Genomic DNA, 19,325 nt, shown 5'->3' with positions numbered 1-19,325 from the left:
CTCTCTCTCACACACACACACACACACCGTCTCCTCGCAAGCACGCACCACAAGCCAGCGGCGGGCGAGCATCGGAGTCTCGTCGTCCATGGTCACGCTGTTTCTCTCCCTCCCGGCGAACTGGCGAAGCTAAGCAAACTCCTCCGTCCACCCACACTTCTCTGATGATTCAGGCGTGTGGCCATCTGCTGGTGCAGTGGCGCTCCTCCCATAGTCCCATCGCATGCACGATGGTGTGGCGTCTGGCGTGGCAGATATGGATGGCTTATTGGGTTTTCCTCTCGGTGCAGGGTCCGTGGCAAAGGGGGAGGGCCGACGCCGGCGGGGGGGCCCGGGCAGGGATGGAGAGAGCGGTCGAGTGGACCTCGGGAGCGATGACAGAAGAGAGAGAGCACAACCCAGCACCAGCGAGGAAAAGCCTCGCTTCTGCGAGGGCCGTGTGCTCTCTGCTCTCACTGTCATCGCCCACAGGCCACCGAACCGTGATCTCTCGGGGGGCCATGCAACGCATGCAGTGCAGCTAGCTTCTTCTCGTGGGTTATGCGGATGTTTCATGTGCAATATACTTGCGGCTGCAGGTGGACCTGTGGCACAGTCGCCGGCGGGGCGAAGGATCAAGACAAGCTCCACGAGGCCAGCAGTAAGGAGCGGCACACGGGGAGGGGCACCGCTGTCTCTGCCTCTACTCCCACCAGTTCAGGCGTCCGTGGCGCCGGGCTCCACGGCGATCATTGTGACGAGCGACGTGCGACTTGCCATCCTCAAAGGCTTCGTCGTCGTCGACCCGCTCGCCACAATGCGGCCGCCGACTATGCCTACGGCACGCGCCGCGACCTGGACTCAACCGTCACTATAGGTCTCATGTTCGTTTTGCAACCGACACCAGATATTCTGCGTGCTGCGTTCCTCAGTCCCAGCCGGCTAGCCCAGGCCGCACGAACACCACGCGGACATAATTAACTTCAGGGGAAATACTGTGCCATTCTTCTACGCAACATTCTCGTGGCATATGGTTGCTCCGTGTTCTTTGCCTCTATTTGATCCGCGTTCCTTTTTCTTCGTACATAATGTCCAGCCACATTATTCAAAGAAAACTTTGCATGATTGATCCAAATCGTTTAAACAATCCGATGCGTCATTTCTTTGCGTTAAAAATAGCCGATCTTTATCGTTTCCATGTGTACAAGTTACTCCATCATGGCATTACATGATGTTACACAGAAACACCTTAACAACCATGGCTGCTCCTTTGAGCACAGTGCTCAGACAAGATAAATACTCTTGTCAACCAACAGCTTATATCTCCTTGCACGGAGTGCGTCGAATCAAAAGCCTTGGTGAACTAATCGAAACTATGTACAACAACGTACGATCGTTGCCGCAGTTGCCTAACGGTACAAGAATGTTGTTCTTACATATATGAAACTAGTGAAACCAGCTTATACACAAACTGCCTGACGAAAGGCAGCAGCGTACAACCAAGAGTTCAGTCAATGCAAGCTCATCTGGGACCTATTTTCGAACTAGGAAAGAAACTCATCTGAAACCACGTTGCGGTATGTGGGCAGGACAAACTGCAAAGAACAAGAAAGTAAGTGTTTGCAACTAACAGGATCATTTAATTCACAAGGGCAGTGATGGATAAGGGATTACTTTCAGAGAGATCAGAGGAGCGTTTTCGTGCAAAGATTTTCCTAGGGTCCAAAACATAATTGGATAACAAGATTTTCTCCAAGTTCTCTCCCCTGCAAATCAGAGAAGAGACCGTGTCATCAGTAATCTCTCAGGGGACAATGAGGGAAAATCAAGTAATAAAATGAGAAATGGGCATGACTGAGATGCCTTGAGTTTCTCTGTTGCATCTTGCATCCCATAATCATTAATCATCAATTATGCGAACTAACTCATCCTATGACCCCCCCACCCTCACGTTGTGGTTGTGGCTCCTGAGCTTTGCCATACGGCATCACATATTCACATCAACATAACATATGTAAAGAACAGCAACTATGTTATTAAGAGATTCTGGAACTGTAAGGTAGACACATACCGAGCCCATGAAGGAACCAATTTCCTCCTACGCCTTGAATGTTCTATATGTTCGAAATCCTCATCATCATCATCATCAGAATCTTTATATGGAGTCATTATGTATGACTACAAAAGTTCAAAAACCCACAGAGCAGAGAATTCACAATTAGAACCTTTGCTGACACTAAAGTGAAATAACACTGCTAAATGAAATCAAAGTAGCCCAACTGGAGAAACTCGATTTTCCCCATCAAAAAATAATCTGCTATCTTTGTATCCCAGCACTTTCTAAGACGTGATCTCCAATGGGGAAATGTTAACTTGCATGCAAGGTTCTTTCTAACATAAAGCTAAGTGAAGACTAGAACATACCTCCTCAATACTGTTTGGGATATTTTCCTGACAATTAGGTCCAGAAATTGCAGGCCTCTCATCGGTAATCACAACCATTTCATTGTTACTGTTAGTGGCATTTCCTCCAAGACCTGTCATTTCATCAAATTTTACTGGGCCTTTCACCGCTTCAGCCGAATTCTGCTGCAGCTCCTTATTATCCTGCAAGGACTTAAATGCTTAATAACAAGTATATAGCTTATTAAGAAACACTTGGTAGGCATAAACAATATAGCTTCTACTCACATGACCTTCTGGATGAGCATTGTTAATGTTGGCATGTTTTCTTTCAATAGGTCGCTTCTGTTGTTTTCGAGCTTCTTCAATGCATTTCCTTTTTCTCTCCTTCTCCCTCCTTTCCTCCTCATCCCTCTGCCTCTTCCTTGTTGCCACATCAGCACCTCTTTTCTTCTTCTGTTCCTCTTCCTCTTTTTGCTTTAACTCTTTCTCTTGCTTCAGTTTCTCACGCTCTAGTTTTGCTGCTGCTTTGCGCATTTCACGTTCACTTCGTTTCTTTTCTTCAAGACGTTTTGCAGCTTCAGCTGTCTCAAGTGCTTTCACTCTAACATCTTTTTTCACTACAAGACAAACCCCCATTTGCAGAGGTCTTATGTGAGCATCACTCAACAAATATTTCTAACTCAAAGGATAGGTTGCAAAATAGATTTAGCATAGTGTCTTATATTAGTACTCCCTCTAACCCAAAAATATAGGGTGTATTATGTTTCGAGAAAGTCAACCATGCTACACTTTGACCATTAATCTCTCATAGAGTATAAACCAATTGATACAAAATCAATATGGTATCAATGGTACTCCAAGTATGAATCTTGTAAACTAAACATGTGTGAATTTTGAGTAATTATTGGTCAACCATAGTCACAAAGTTACCAGGTCAACGAGTTTAAGGAACAGGGTCGCGGGTCAAGAGTCGACACTTCAAAAAAACATGGTAGAGGGGGTATACCTTTATGGGGCCATGGTGTCAGAGGCGCAACGACAGGCAGCGTTGGCGCAGGCGTCTCCCGCCTTAAGCTTTCTGTACCTTGCGCCCTGACTGAATCCCATGTCCTCGACCTACCCCAAACCCTACAGATACCAAGGCGTCCACAAATCGACGCCTTGTCGACGCTTGAAGCATCCAAGCAACGCCTCAATACCTAAGGCCATATTCGGTTCTACCCCAATCCAAATGGATTGAGGGGGTTTTAATCCCTAGTAAGTCAAAATCTCTTCCAATCCGTATCAATCCTCTCCAATCCATATGGATTAAAAATAACCGAACAAGCCCTAAGGCGGATGCCTTACGAGAAGTCTTCTCGTAAGGCGACTGCAACGCCTCGCTATCGAAAATGCCTTACCGCTTAAGCGCCGCCTTAAAATTATGCCTCCTCTATACCTCACCTTCTATTTTTTTATACCCTCCTCTATACCTCAAATTTCTCATTTTTCTAGTATTTTCCTATATCCAACCGATCCTATCCATTCTCGAGACCTCCTTCCTCATGTCATGTCTCCCTCATGCGCCACCGCAGCGAGCCGCTCCACTCATATAGTGTCGCCTCCATCATGTGCACCTAGTGCTGCCCCTCTCCAAGCAATCGTCCCCTCTACGCCAAGGCCCCTATAGATCGTAAGCTCATCAGCGTCAACCACACCAACGCCAAAGCAACACCAAGGGGTGTGACGACGACCTTTGAGTGGATCTAGTTTGTCATCACCATGGTTGTTACGGCGGCAAGGCGACCTACGACGATCTAGGACCTTTTTACCTTTTAAGCGTCTAAGGCGCGAGGCAAGGCGACTTCATAGACATATAAGTAGGACGAATAATAACAAAAAATGCATGAGTAAATAGATAGATCATAGATATTATAGGACATAGAAGTCCTAATGAATAACATAGTTGATAGTTCATAAAACTAACAAGTCCACAATGCATAGTACGGTAGAGTATATACATGACAAAAGGTAGCCGTTAGCGATATGTGAGGGCCCACATGTCTGCAAGATGCTGAGGAACGCAGCTTTTTCCTACCTCCATAAATGTGTCGTCTAGGTTGCTTAGATCGATTGACCACCTCAGTCACACACGCGAGAAAGAGAGGAGGGAGAGCCATGAGTAATATCAAGATGCATGTGCCCTCGCTGTTCTGCATCAGCCACCGCACCAAGTCGCAGGTGTAGACGGAGCATCCTGCGAACAAGGATAAGTCCCCCACGCGGACTGCAGAGGACGAAGCATCTCGCGGTCAGAACTAACGACATTGTTCGAGAGCCTAGGCCACACGATGTCAGACGATGAGGTGGCGTGCATGATGGTCGAGGCAGATGTCGACGGTGACAGCTTCATCAGCCTGGATGAGTTTGTGGCCCTCAATGCCATTGTGGTCGACGACGCGACTCCCATCGAGGAGGACAGGTTGTAGGGCAAGTGGATGGCTTCTGCGACTAAGGCGTCTGTTGTGGCATCCGCCTCCAGCACCCTAGCGCTTAAGGGACGCCTTAGCAACTACTCACTACCGAATCTGCCCATCCTTCTCCGCCATTGACAAGCGATGATCGATTGTCCTCGTCAACAATAAACTATTGGTGTTAATGACTTCCCTGTCCATAGTGTCCCATTAAATTTTGGTACACATCCCTTCTTCATACCAATTTGCAATGGTACGACGACCCTCTTTCATTCGGACATGACCCGATGCCACCCTGACCCGCGATTTGGGACGACCGTCACAGTACACAACCTCGACCTCATATCCTATGACTATGGTCAAAACTTGTGAAGGTTGGCTCCTCCGATTCCTAAGACGCACTATATGTTGGGATAGAGGGAGTATGAAAGAGTGGACGTAAACAAATGAGACTTACCACATGCTGTTGGTTGCACCTTTGGCTTCACAAGAGGTATAAAAGATGCCACATTAGCAACAATATTACTAGGCTTAGAACGCTTTCCAGGATTTGCTTCATTCATGTGCCTTGTTTCTGTCTTGCTTAATCTGTTATGAAGGGAGCGAGACATTTTCCCTCCTTTTTTTAATAAAGAACCACAACTTTCTTTAGGCTTCTTGTTATCACCATCATTCCTGAGATCTGGATGATGATTGAGTTCACTGCTGCAAGTTTCTACAGTCATGTCTGTGTCACCTGTATCCATACTCATACCTATCGAATAAGAGGCAGAATTCCCAATGCTTTGACATAGTCCAGTGATATCCTGAAGTGCTTTCCTTCCTGATTGCTCCTGGTTGCCTATGGATCTAGGTAATATCTCTCGGTAATCATTTCCTTCTGCAATGTCATTGTCTTCATCAATTCGGAAGCATAAAAGCTCAGGAATCGAACCCATATGCTCCGAAACAGATCCATTTTTTTCTGAAAGTTTCCCCAGACAATACTTTTCAACAGAAGGGGTCAATGGATTTTCACCATTATCCTTTTTGTTCGCAGCATTTGAAGAACATGACGCTGCAAAATCAGGAGTAATGAAAGAACCCTTATGTCCCAATCCACTTGAACCAAAAATATCTGTTACACTACCATCAATACTTTCACCGGGTTGCCTTTCATCATCATTAAACAAGCAGTTTGTAGCTTTCCCTGACATAGTTGCCAATAGCTGATACATGCCACTTACTGCACTCATCTCATGTTTATTAGCGGGATCTGAATTAAATGTACCAAATTGTATGGAATCATGAACACTCCCAAATGCCTTTTCTTCAGTAGTTGAGCTATCCAATGGAAGAGAAAAATCAAAGCTCTCAAATTGTGGCATTGCATCATTAAATTTCACAGAGTCACTATCCTTTTTCCTTGAGGTAGTACCATCATATAGCAAACATCCTGTTAGATCTTCACTTCTAAATTTCCTATCAGCTTCTACGCCAGAGCCATAACTTAATTTCTTAACTGGAGAAGGTGCATGTTTACCATGTTGATCCAAGGCATAATTCAGGAATATATTTGTTGAATCAGTGCTGAGATAATTTGCTGGATTCAGTATCACACTCTGAGACAATATTTCATCCATCTGAGGAGCCATCCGTGAATGTTCCACATTGGAATTAGAAACACTTAAACCCTCTCCTTTTAAGTAAGTATTTTCCTGCCAACAAAAGAAGAAAAGTTGGCAATGTTCTGGAATTCACTAACGCAATAAAAAAACAACAAGCTTGGTTCAGAATTAACATAACAAAATAGTGCAGCAGTGACAACAACACATCCTTTTTGAGCCAATTGCCAAGCAAGTTGGGTAGACTAGAGCTGAAACCCAACACGAGCCACCACCAAAAAAACAAGAGGGGAAATGACTATATGTACTTCCAATGATATAAAGACGGTTTAATGTTCAGGTACACTGATTTCGACATGCTCCTATAGTCCTATCCAAAAATGAACATTGCAAAACTGAACCAATTTGCTAACAGATGAAATTCACCTACCAACAAGTCTAACAGTGTATTTAAGAATCAGATAATGAACCAATTTGCACTTAGATAAAACTGAAACCATCCAACTAATAAACAAGGCAGACCCAGTACTAAGAGACTCCCACATGAGTGGGGTCTCAGGAAGGGATAAACCGAGACAACCCTTTTCCCCGCAAATGCGGAGAGGCTGCTTCGAATCCGCAAACTGGTGACTCTGTGAGACAGCTCTCAGCATTGTACCAGGCCTGCCCTTCAAAATAGAATTCAAATAGTACTCTTTTAAATTAGCATTTTCACAATTTCAGGATAGACAAGAACTGAAACACTTGTGGTGTGTTTGGTTTGTGGAGTCACTCTATGCTTCATGAAGTGATGCATCATAAGTTCATTCCATCAATTTTGGTGGAATCAACTCACTCCTCATGTATATGTTAATTATTAGCTTATGAGGAATGAGGTGGTGATGGATCAACCCATTCTATTCCAAAAACCAAATAAAAAAGTGAGGAGTGAGAAGATGGATCACTTCATTCCTCAAACCAAACACCCTCTTGATGAAACACATACCTCTTGACTGCAGAGCTCCACACTATCAAGAGAAATATCAGATCTGCTAGGCATAATAGAACTTGTAGCAACATCAAAAGTATTTTGTAACTGTGCTTGATAGTTTTGGAGGTCCATTTCTTCAGCTACATTCCTGCTGCTGATATCACAACTAAAATTAGGTGATAAAGCCTTTGCTCTAGACGAGTTACAGAGAGCAACCTCAGCTAGGCTGAACCTATTTCTTAGCTTGGGAGAAGAACTCTCGTTTTGTTGAACATCACTTGCAACTGAAATACTGTGGTTCACTGCATCATTCTTTGTCTCAGATTTGAGAAGCATGAAGTCATCAAATCCTGTACTTCTTAGGATGTAAGGATCAGAAGGTTGTATTTCCATTGAGATTTTTTCTGCAATTACGACATGGGTGCCAATGCCATCTTGGTGGTTCGGAAATAATGGATTTGTGTCTTGAGAACTGGGAAATGCAATGTCTTGGCACTTCATTCGTTTTCTTTTGGATGACATACCCCCATTGATCTGGACGACATCTGCAGCTGACTTCTTCTGAGCATGTCCTCTATCCTCCTGGTGCTTGTTGTTCTCCTCACATGATTCTGACGTACATGGAGACTTCATTTTCTCAATGTTTTCAGCTGTGCATGAATCAGCATTTACTTGCACATCATCCTTAGGATGAGGGGTCTCTTGTGCTTTTCCTGAAAGATTGCAAGTTATATAAGAATATATCGTATTGACATTTGCTGAAAAAAGGAAATGGATAATGATCTGCAAGGAACAATCACAATACCTTCTTGCAGTTTTCCATTGTTTTTTTCTGATGAAGCGACCACATTCTTTTCTGTTATTTGCATATCTCTGATTCTAGATGAACTGATGGGGCCAACTTTCGGAACCACAGATATGTTCTTTCTGTTATCAGCAGAACCACCATAGGCTTTGCTGACATGAGCATCATCACCCAAAATTCCTGGAGAGCAATTGGCTGAGTCATATACTGGGTCTGCTTGGAGCATTTCATTTTGCATGCCCAGAGGAGAACGGCCCAAGGGAGTTTCCGCATCTGAAATACTTCCATTAAATTCCAAAGATGGTCTGACCAATAAATACTGTTCCTGAGGTAACTTACTATCTGCAGATTTAGAGGCATTCATAGCAGAAGCAACAGAACTGGAATGTTTGTCATTACTTTGTGTTCTATAAGACAAGAGCCTTGATTGACAAGCATCAGTGGAAATAAAATTTTGAGGTGGAAGCAGCTCTAGGCTTACAGCAGACCTGTATCGGGAGCAACGGCTATTTGTGTCATTTTTTTGCAAATTTGAAAGGTGATTACACCCATCCACCCCTAACAAACTGTTCGGTAGTATTCCTGGTGATGTATGAGCCCCAAACCTTGCATCAGCTAGTTGGGTAGGTAGCTGCAAAGGTCCACTGTATGGAGGTGAGACATGAGATTTCAGTTTGTCAGTATCCTCAGTGGCCTGCAATGTATCATTATCAAGCAGTGAGTTGACCACAGAACAATTGGTTTCATTACTGTTTGATGTATCTATTTTAAGTGGTTGGCTGAACTTGGAGTATGCTCTTCCCAAAGAATTGGTTTCAGGAATATGTTCTGTATCCTTATGAAGTAATGGTTCACCCATAGAATTCGGTGCTTCAACAGGACACGTCAGAGATGGTTTCTTATTTGGAGAATGCATACTAGTAAGATCAGGATGGCCACATTCTGAAGTATATTTGTGGTGCTGCTCCACTGGTTCACTGTCAGGGTTCAAATTTCTTGACTTAACATGATTAAGCAACAACCTTCCCATAGAATGAGGTCCCTGAGAACTGGTAGAAGATGGGTCTTCACTTGAAGGATTTGTAAAAGCAAGATCAAGATGGTTACTTTTCAGACTAGATTCCTGCTGCTGACCTGTTTGTTCACTGGAAGGATTCATACAAACTGATTCAGCAACATCAAATTGAAGTATTTTTGGCTCAACCAGTAAGTGAGTTTCAGGAATTCGGTGGCATAGGCATACACTATCTGCAGTGTTTGGCTTAGAGAAATCTGGAAGTGGCGCACCCAGTGAATCTCTAATAGAACAGTTGTTACTGACCCCGATATCGCTATCAGAACAGATAATTTTGTTCTCCACAATCAACGGCGGGAAACCATCTAACTTAACTCCTTGGTCTTCAGGATTGTTGTTGCACTTCAAGAAGTCAATTGACTTCCCTTGAATGGCACAAAAACCACTACCCTGGCCTGGATCTGATGTTGTTGCAGCAAGGTTTGGGACATCATCACACGGCATCAAAGATGATGCAGCAGCTCTGTTTGACCCCACAGTCTTAAGGTTAGACCTATGCATCCCATCACAGCTTCCGCTCTTTGCAGCTTGATCCTGTCCATGCACACGATCTTCAATATGCATTTGCCTTGTCCTGGAACGCTGAATCCTTGAAAACATTTTGTCTGCAGTGCAAGACTCAGTAAGCTCCTGGGCAAGTGAAGACTGCTCTTGATGCTCCTCTTCATGTTGGTTAGTACCCATAGCAGTGCAATTAGTGTTTGGGTAGCCATCATATCCATTTGGATCCCCTGATTTTGTGGACAGAGTGCTAGGAATAGCTAGAGGCAGAAAGACGGTCCTATTGATAGCTGGTGTTGTGATCTGTCTTCCAGTCAGAACAATTGGTTTGCCATTCAGCTCTACACATAAATGGAGTACTTAAATATATATAAATAAAGCGCAAGATAGTAACAGTGCACAAATGGATAACATGAAACAACATTCACAGCATAAAAGTTAAACATAATGTACGAACGTTCAATGATGGTTGAGGTGCAACACTTAGGTATTTCAATGTTACAAAAGTTTATTAGTACTGCAGACTCCCAAAAAAATACAAACACAATGATAATTATTTTTCGTTTCATTTATTAGCTGAAAACTATATTACCTGTGGAACCATTTAAAATACAATATAGTGGCAATGACAAACCATAATGTGTATATATAGTTATGCTAATGTTCAGTTGTAGTCATCGTACAGAAAGGCTGAACCCTAGGTTTCTCTAAATCTTAAGTAACATAATCCTCATCTGCAGCGCTTCTCTGATGCAAATTACTGCTGTCATGACTCATGACCATCTTGCCACAAATACGTGGGAAAATATGCCATTTTATTACTAGCCAGCGAATTTTAAGCGTATGGCCTCCTTGCTCTGAAAACGAACAAGCTACACAGCAACTCACCTCAAAGTATCTCGCATTTAACAAATTCGGAGGAGCTAAGCTAACCAAATTAATCCTCCACAAACTGTTGTCGCTGGAAACAAATTGTATCCAGCTACAACCTGCTATAGGGAAACCTAAGCTCGAAATCACCACTATCCACCAACCCTACCATTGGAGCTACGCGAGCCTTGATCCCAATCGAGATCAGCCCCAACAGCCAACACAATCCACCACCGCCCCGCTCAGGAACCACCCGAATCACCAGCGCGGAGACAGAAGAGCAAGTGATGGAGAGGGGGGAGTTGGGACGCACCTTGGGGCAGGGTGGTGGAAGGGATGAGCCATTCCGGGGGCTGGTGACCGGCGGCGAGGAGGCTGGAGGCGAGGGTCTGGGAGTAGAAGTCGGCCTGCTGCTGCACCTGCGCGGCCACCCGGTCCCTGCTCTCGAAAGCCTGCATGAACAGATGCTCCATGGCTGACCGGCTCGGCTCTCCGGAGGTCGCTGCGGGGCTTAGGGTTTGGGCATGGAGGTGGAAGAGGGCCAGCAACGGTAAGCGGGTGTAGGAGTGGGACGGTGGTGAAAGGCTCGAAAATTTTGAATCGGGCAGGAGGGCGACCGAGGCTGGAGTGAGGAATGGGACGACAAGATCTGTGGCTTGTGGGGGACGCGGTGAGGTCACCGCTTGTGGTCGACTCCGACGGTCTCGATGGCTGGATCTAGACATGTCAACGGTACGATACCACTAAGGTTCAGTTATAAAAGATGAAATCATAACATTGATCCGGATCTAGATTAAATAAATTTATACCTCACACTAAATTCCATAATAGAGTTAAATTCATTATTTAATCTATGTATCTCATAAAGCTAGTTATTCTTTTGATCTATAGATTCTAATATAAACTTGTGAAATATCTTCATAGATTTGTTCATACTTAATGAAATATGGATAAAATTCATATCTTCCCTAGTTTAAAAAATTCCAAACCCTTGAGTTATAATCTGTAATGGGTTTAACCAAAATTTTGAGTAGATTTGGATTATTTTTGGATATGGATTGTGACATAAATTTAATTCTAATCCATGCAAATCTAGAGTTGGATTGGTGTAAACGAACAAGACGTAACTCGTTGGAAATTCTCGATTGATTTGGTGACAAGGGGATCATGGAGGATTGGGTGTTGGAGGAAATGAACTAATTTCTCTCTCAATCCCCTCCAATCCTCCTGTGACCTCTGGTCACCAAATCAGCCAGGGTTAGGGTATGAAATGAAATTGTCCCCATAGGTAAAAATATTAGACAAAATATTCACTCATTAGGTAAGCAGGTATGGGTATTAGAAGCAACCATCCAAACTCGATTACCCATGGGTAATATTCACCCAGTAAAAATAGTTGTGCAACCTAATAAGCAATATGTACAACAACTAACCCTATCTATCCCAACCCGTTTAAGCACTCAGCCACCCAAAACCTAAACAGCCAGCCACCAGCCGCCTGCCCACCAGTATATGTGTCACTAGTTTTTATTTTTATTGTTTTGTATGGTTAAACTATGGTTTACTTGTTACATATCAGATTTAGTGGTTGTGTATTGTTGTTGGATGTCGTGTGGCTATTAATGTCATATAAAATATAATGTGATAATATTTTTCTTGTGGGGGATGATGACTAATTGGGGACCCGGTACCTGAATGGGTACGGGTATGGGATGAATCTTATATCCATGATGGGTATGAGTATGGCGATGGGGATGAATATAACTTCATGGAAATGGGTATGGGGTGTCCAAACCCGATGTGGAATTCCCCATTGACACCTCTAGCTGGATCTGTCCGCGCGCGTATGGATGGCAACACCGAATTCCCATCACTCGTTACTATGACAAAAAAAATTCCACACGAGAATCCCTACAAACGTTTGTGAGGGACATTTCTTATTCATCTCCGTTCTTCATAGGGATAAATCCCCGGCGAGATCCTTGTTTCTGCTTAAACTGCAATTAGGATGTATATCTTTTATTATTAATACAAAACATCATCACTTATATACATTGTTAGATGTAAGAAATTATTATGTATACATCAAAATAAACACATTTGTACACAAATAAACATCATCACTTATATACATTGTCAGATTTAAGATATGGTAGACTAGGGTTAAATTCTGGCTCACGTCGTTGAGGATCTGTTGAGTGATTTCCCCAGTTCTTCCTCTCACTGAGGAGCATGACCGTAACTTCGAGTCGGATAACGAAACCTGTGTTGGTTGTATCTTGACATTGTTGTCAGATCAACTATATGACATACACATGCACCACGAACTGGCTCGTGATTTATGGGAGACCCTGGACAGGATGTATACTGAATCAGATGTTGGACGTGAACTTTACGTTAATGAGTAGTACCATGTGTAAGGAAAATGGACCCCAAGCCATTTGACTCAATAGATTTTGGTGTTTGATGGTCAACATAACCGGTGGACTAATATGTTTGCTAGTGTTTGTGTTTGTAGTTCACAGGATGCTAAAGTTACTTGGACCAAGGCATTGAGGAAAGCAACACCTCAAAAGAAGACATTATGAAGATCAAGTGAAGTCCAAGAAACGAAGCAAGTGTTGTCAGGCGGACTGTCCGTGCGAGGGCACCAGACTGTCTGGTGCCACACGCCGGACTGTCCGGTGCCACACGCCGGACTGTCCGGTGCACCAGGAACGTTAGCTCTAATGGCTAGTTCCAGGAGGCACTGTGGAGAAAAGACCACCAGACTGTCCGATGTAAAGTCTGGATTGTCCGGTGTAAAAAGCTTGCGCGCCAACGGTCACCAGCGGTGTCAGTCCAACGGCTAGGAGCACCGGACTGGGCACCGGACCGTCCGGTGACCCCACCGGACTGTCCGGTGTGCCACAGAAAGCAACAGTTTTTCTCCAACGGCTAGTTTTGTGTTGGGGGCTATAAATACACCCCAACCGGCCATTCCAAGGTGTGGGAGCCCAAGCAACATTCCAAGTCATAGCATAGACATTTCCAAGTGCTCATACACCCAAGTGTTTAATAGAATCACTCGGTGATTAACGTAGGTGCTTTGCAAAGTGCTTAGGTTAGTTAGACCGCTTTAGCGTTTGCTCTAGGTGAATCCTAGTTAGTTGAGTGAGTTTAGATAAACCACCAACCCATTGGCTCTTGCGTGAGCCGTTGCAATTGTATTGAGTGGGGCAAGAGTCTTGTGAGACCGTGACAACCGTGTTTGTGTCACGGGCGCCACCGTGTACCGGAGGGAACGAGGCCCGCGACGTTTTTAGCCGAAAGCTCGATAGTGGAGACGGCGAGGAGCGTCTAAGCGGAGCCGAAAGCAGAGCACCACTTGGGCGTGGAGAAGGCCCGCGGCTCTCTACGGAGTTACTCGACCGAGGTGCTTGGCCCTCGCGTGGGCTTCCCTTTGCGTAGGGGCACCAACGAGGATTAGTCGGGACCTTGCGTGGTTCCGGATACCTCAATAAAAATATCGGCGTCCTCCACGGGAGTTTGCATCTCTACCTTGCTCTTTAAGCTTCCACATTTGTATTAAGCATTTAAGTTTCAATCTTGTCTTTATACTTATATAGTGTAGATTGAAACTTAGCCATTGCGTTAAAGATAGCAATATTTAGACAAAACCTAGTTTGCACATTCTAGTTTGATTATTTGCATAGGTTTTGCTCTAGGGATTTATTTGCGGCCTAGTTTAGTGAAAGTTTTAGAAGTCCTAATTCACCCCCCTTCTTAGGTGTCACATGTTTCCTTCAATTGGTATCAAAGCCTGGTTTGGCTCATTTGAAACACTTTAGCTTCACTGCTAAAAGAGCCGACGCTTTTCAGAGGAAGGGATGGATACCCATAGACCACCACACTTCGACGGCACTAACTTCCCATATTATAGTGCTAGAATGGCTTGTTACCTAGAGGTCGTTGATCTAGGTGTTTGGATAGTCACTCGTGAAGGGATGAAACTCCCTAAGAATCTCGAGAAACCCACCACGAGTAAGGAAAAAGAAATTCATTTAAATGCTAGAGCCAAAATTGCTTGTATGCATCTCTTAGCATGGATATTTTTAATCAAGTGTTTACATTGAAAACTGCTAATGAGATTTGGCTAAAATTACATGAGCTCCATGACGGCACATCCAATGTCCGTGAGCAAAAACATTGCCTAGTCTTAAATGAGTATAATTCTTTTGCTATAAAAGATAATGAGCTTGTTAGAGATATGTATTCTCGTTTGAATCTAATTATCAATGAGATCAATTCTATTGGCATAAATAAGCTAGGTCATGCTGACATTGTGAGGAAGATTATCTCCCTGCTACCGTAACAAATATATGGGAGAATCATCACTATTCTTCACAACATGGAGGACTTGAGTACAATGACCCCAACAATTGTGATTGGGAAAATCACGGCTTTTGAAATGTCGTGAAAAATGTGTCGGGGAGAGGAGCCAACTTCCTCAAGGCCATATGCTTTTGCATGTGATGAAAGGAAGGGTAAAAAGAAGGCTCACACTATAAGTTCCTCAAGTGAAGAAGAGGAAGAAGAAAAAAGTGATGATGGTGAAGATAATAAACCATCAACATCATCCTCCGAGGACGAAGAAACAATCTGACACGTCAGAAAGGTAATGGAGATGATCCGCAAGATTAATCTAATGGGTGTGCCCCTGTAGGTAGAGGATCTTCTCTTCAACATTGACAGGAAAAAGCAAAAAAAAGAGAGGATACTTCACATGCGGGGAGAAGGGCCACTTCAGGTACAACTGTCCAACTATGGCCGAACCCAAAAATGAGAGGAGCAAAGGCAAGACGCTAACAAGTGTCAAAACTCGGGATGATTCTTCAAGCGAAGATGAACCTCCAAGGACGCGTAGCCACCAGTCCTCATCATGCTCGTCACATAGCTTATTCAACATCCCTAAGTAAATGACACTAATGCTTCAGAAACATATATCCTACAATTGGTATCATTTAACTTATATGTGTCAAAGCTCAGATTATAGATAATTTGCCCCTCTTGATATCAAATCAAAGTGCATGTCTCCTACAGGTATTCAAAACTTGTATGCACACTTTCAGGGGGGGTTACTCTATAATCTAAGACTTTGAGACTAATACCTTTTTCGAGTCTATTTCATGTAGTAGTCTCATTGTAAGGAAAATGAAGTCCCCAGAGAAAGACAACAAGCTTCCACTGCAAATCTGCAAGAAATCTTATGTTTCACAAGCCTACTATTTGTCTTCAAATGGTTCGCCATTGATTTTCAATTGGTAACTCTTAGACTATATTTAGCTTCATTTTCATGTCTTCTCCGATATTTGGTTAGACTATATTTCATATCTTATACTCTCATGCTGCTATAAATGCATATATTGTTGACTCATGTTTTGTTACCTATGCATAAGGGAAGTTAGTCTATTCAAATCATGTCTTGCACCTCCATTTCTCACATGCTTTTTCCTAAGTAGAAGATCTCTATCAAGGGGAGTTTTTCTTCGTCTCTAAAGGGGGAGAAAATTCTTTCTAAAGGAGAACACTCATTTAGGGGGAGTAACAATTTGGTGTTTCAGTTGGTATTAATTGATAAATTTGTTATGAGGGCAAGTCTTTTTTGCTTCCTACATGCTTTTAATGTCTTCCTTTTCAGTGGTTGATGCCAAAGGGGGAGAAGTTGTAGGGACCAAAGCAATAAAATGTTATCAAACACCAAACACCACTAATTTAAAATTTTAATTCTTCAAGCGGTTTTGGTTCTTTGGTCTAAAATAGGAAGTAATTGAATTATGGAGTTAGGGGAAGGCTTAAGTTCATAATATCACATTGTGTGGGAAAATGATGCATCCTAGCAAGTAGATTGCATATTTTCATTCAAATGTTTGTTATATCTACTTGCTTTGGTTGTGTTGTCATCAATCACCAAAAGGGGGAGATTGTAAGGAAAATGGACCTCGAGCCATTTGACTCAATAGATTTTGGTGTTTGATGGTCAACATAACCTGTGGACTAATATGTTTGCTAGTGTTTGTGTTTGTAGTTCACAGGATGCTAAAGTTACTTGGACCAAGGCATTGAGGAAAACAACACCTCAAAAGAAGATATTATGAAGATCAAGTGAAGTCAAAGAAACAAAGCAAGTGTTGCCAGGCGGACTATCCGTGCGAGGGCACCGAACTGTCCGGTGCACCAGGAACATTAGCTCTAACAACTAGTTCTAGGAGGCATTGTGGACATAATACCACCAGACTGTCCGGTGTGAAGTCCGGATTGTCCGATGTAAAAAGCTTGCACGCCAACGGTCACCAGCGGTGTCAACCCAATGGCTAGGAGCACCGGACAAGGGCACCAGACCGTCCAATGACCCCACCAGACTGTCCAGTGTGCCACAGAAAGCAACAGCTTTTCTCCAATGGCTAGTTTTGTGTTGGGGGCTATAAATACACCCTAACCGGCCATTCCAAGGTGTGGGAGCCCAAGCAACATTCCAAGTCATAGCATAGACATTTCCAAGTGCTCATACACCCAAGTGCTTAATAGAATCACTCGGTGATTAGCGTAGGTGCTTTGCGAAGTGCTTAGGTTAGTTAGACCGCTTTAGCACTTGCTCTAGGTGAATCCTAGTTAGTTGAGTGAGTTTAGATAAACCACCAACCCCTTGGCTCTTGCGTGAGCCGTTGTAATTGTACCGAGTGGGGCAAGAGTCTTGCGAGACCGTGACAACCGCGTTTGTGTCACGGTCGCCACCGTGTACCGGAGGGAACGAGGCTCGCGACGTTTTCAACCGGAAGCTCGATAGTGGAGACGGCAGGGAGCGTCCAAGAGGAGTCGGAAGCGGAGCACCACTTGGGCGTGGAGAAGGCCCGCGGCTCTCTACGAAGTTACTCGACCGAGGTGCTTGACCCTCGCGTGGGCTTCCCTTTACGTAGGGGCACCAACGAGGATTAGTCGGGACCTTGCGTGGTTCCAGATACCTCGGTAAAAATACCAACGTCATCCACGAGAGTTTGCATCTCTACCTTGCTCTTTAAGCTTCTGCATTTACATTAAGCATTTAAGTTTCAATCTTGTCTTTATACTTATATAGTGTAGATTTAAACTTAGTCATTGCGGTAGAGATAGTAATACTTAGACAAAACCTAGTTTGCACATTCTAGTTTGATTATTTGCATAGGTTTTGCTCTAGGGATTTATTTGTGGCCTAGTTTTGTGAAAGTTTTAGAAGTCCTAATTCACCCCCCCTCTTAGGCGTCACATGTTTCCTTCACCATGAATACAGGATGGTCGATGACCGTTCTGTCGTGGAACAGGCTCATGAAATCTAGCTTCTGGTGGGGGAACTTTCACACTTTAACTGTGTCTTGCCTAACAAGTTCGTGGTTGGTGGCATTATTGTCTAATTACCCCCTACTTGAAGGGATTTTGCCATGACTCTCAAACACAAGAAGGAGGCAATGACTATTGAAAGTCTAATTGCTACTCTTGATGTTGAGGAGAAGGCGAGATCTTAGGATGTGCCCTGTCCTGGTCCAATGGATAGTGGTGCCTCTAATGTCAACGTGGTTGAAGGCAAATCTAGTGGGAAAAACAAAAAACAAGACAAACTAGAAACCAAAGGCCAAGCAGAACACTGATTTTAAGAAGAAGAAGAAAAACCTTGCAGACCTGACTTGCTTTATGTGCGGTGAATCTAGTCACATAGCCAGAAAATGTCGTAATAGGAAGGGCAAGAAAGGTGATGGTCAGAAAACTGCAAATGTGGCTATTGCTGATGCTGGGAATTCTGGGTATGTCCCTCAAATTGTTTTAGCATGTCAATACACCGATTGGTGGTTAGACACTGGAGCCAATGTACATGTTTGTTCTGATCTAAACTTATTTTCTTCTTATCAGGCTACCGACAGTAGCGCCATCTTGATGGGCAATGGGTCAAGGGCTATTGTACATGGAATAGGAAGATTGATCTAAAGTTGACCTCTGGAAAGACTCTCTCTTTGAAGAATGTGCAACATGTTCCTGGAATAAATAGGAACCTTATTAGTGGTTCTCTTTTATGTCGTGATGGCTTTAAGTTAGTGTTTGAGTCAAACAAATTTATTGTCTCAAAATTTGGTTTGTTTATTGGCAAAGGTTATGACAGTGGTGGTTTGTTCCGCCTTTCAGTGGCTGATGATTGTAATAATGTGGCAAACTCAGCTTCATATTCTAAATTGAATGTAGGCGAGGCTAATGTTTGGCACTCTCGACTTTGTCATATTAGTTTTGATCGCATTATCCAATTGTCTAGGCTTAATTTGATTCCGAAAATTCCTGTTGTTAGGAGATCTAAGTGTCATGCTTGTGTGCAAGCTAAGCAACCACGTAAACCTTTTAAGAATGTGGAAGATAAGAGTCTGGCGCCTTTAGATCTCATTCACTCAGATCTGTGTGAAATGAATGGAATTTTGATGGGACCAGCTAAGAAATATTTTATCACATTTATTGATGATGCTACTCGATATTGCCAGCTCTATCTTGTTAAGACGAAAGATGAGGCACTTAATTGTTTTAAGATCTATAAGGCAGAGGTAGAAAACCAACTAGAAAAGAAAATTAAACGGGCTAGGTCTGATAGAGGAGGGGAGTATATTCCTAA

The 19,325-nt window shown here is 43.4% G+C and overlaps 2 protein-coding genes and 1 non-coding gene across 3 annotated transcripts; 2 read left to right on the top strand and 1 right to left on the bottom strand.

Annotated features, from left to right (window-relative positions):
* Window positions 1-1,114, top strand: LOC118472974 (uncharacterized). Its single transcript, XM_035961037.1, has one exon. It carries the CDS (start codon window positions 224-226, stop codon window positions 854-856), a length of 633 nt encoding a protein of 210 aa, XP_035816930.1. The 5' UTR covers window positions 1-223; the 3' UTR covers window positions 857-1,114.
* Window positions 356-480, top strand: MIR156j (microRNA MIR156j). Its single transcript, NR_121067.1, has one exon. It is a non-coding gene; the product is annotated as a microRNA MIR156j (primary transcript).
* Window positions 1,105-11,325, bottom strand: LOC103632907 (uncharacterized). Its single transcript, XM_008654621.3, has 9 exons — window positions 10,977-11,325; window positions 8,218-10,134; window positions 7,428-8,125; window positions 5,296-6,535; window positions 2,671-3,002; window positions 2,404-2,586; window positions 2,051-2,157; window positions 1,654-1,745; window positions 1,105-1,574 (listed from the first exon to the last, which is right to left on the bottom strand). Exons 1-9 carry the CDS (start codon window positions 11,134-11,136, stop codon window positions 1,537-1,539), a joined length of 4,767 nt encoding a protein of 1,588 aa, XP_008652843.1. The 5' UTR covers window positions 11,137-11,325; the 3' UTR covers window positions 1,105-1,536.
* Window positions 11,326-19,325: the final 8,000 nt, after the last annotated feature.

Source organism: Zea mays, chromosome 7, assembly GCF_902167145.1.
Source record: "Zea mays cultivar B73 chromosome 7, Zm-B73-REFERENCE-NAM-5.0, whole genome shotgun sequence".
Taxonomy (NCBI): Eukaryota; Viridiplantae; Streptophyta; class Magnoliopsida; order Poales; family Poaceae; genus Zea; species Zea mays.
The sequence above is the reverse complement of the archived record's forward strand: the minus strand, read 5'-3'. Positions and strand labels throughout refer to the sequence as shown.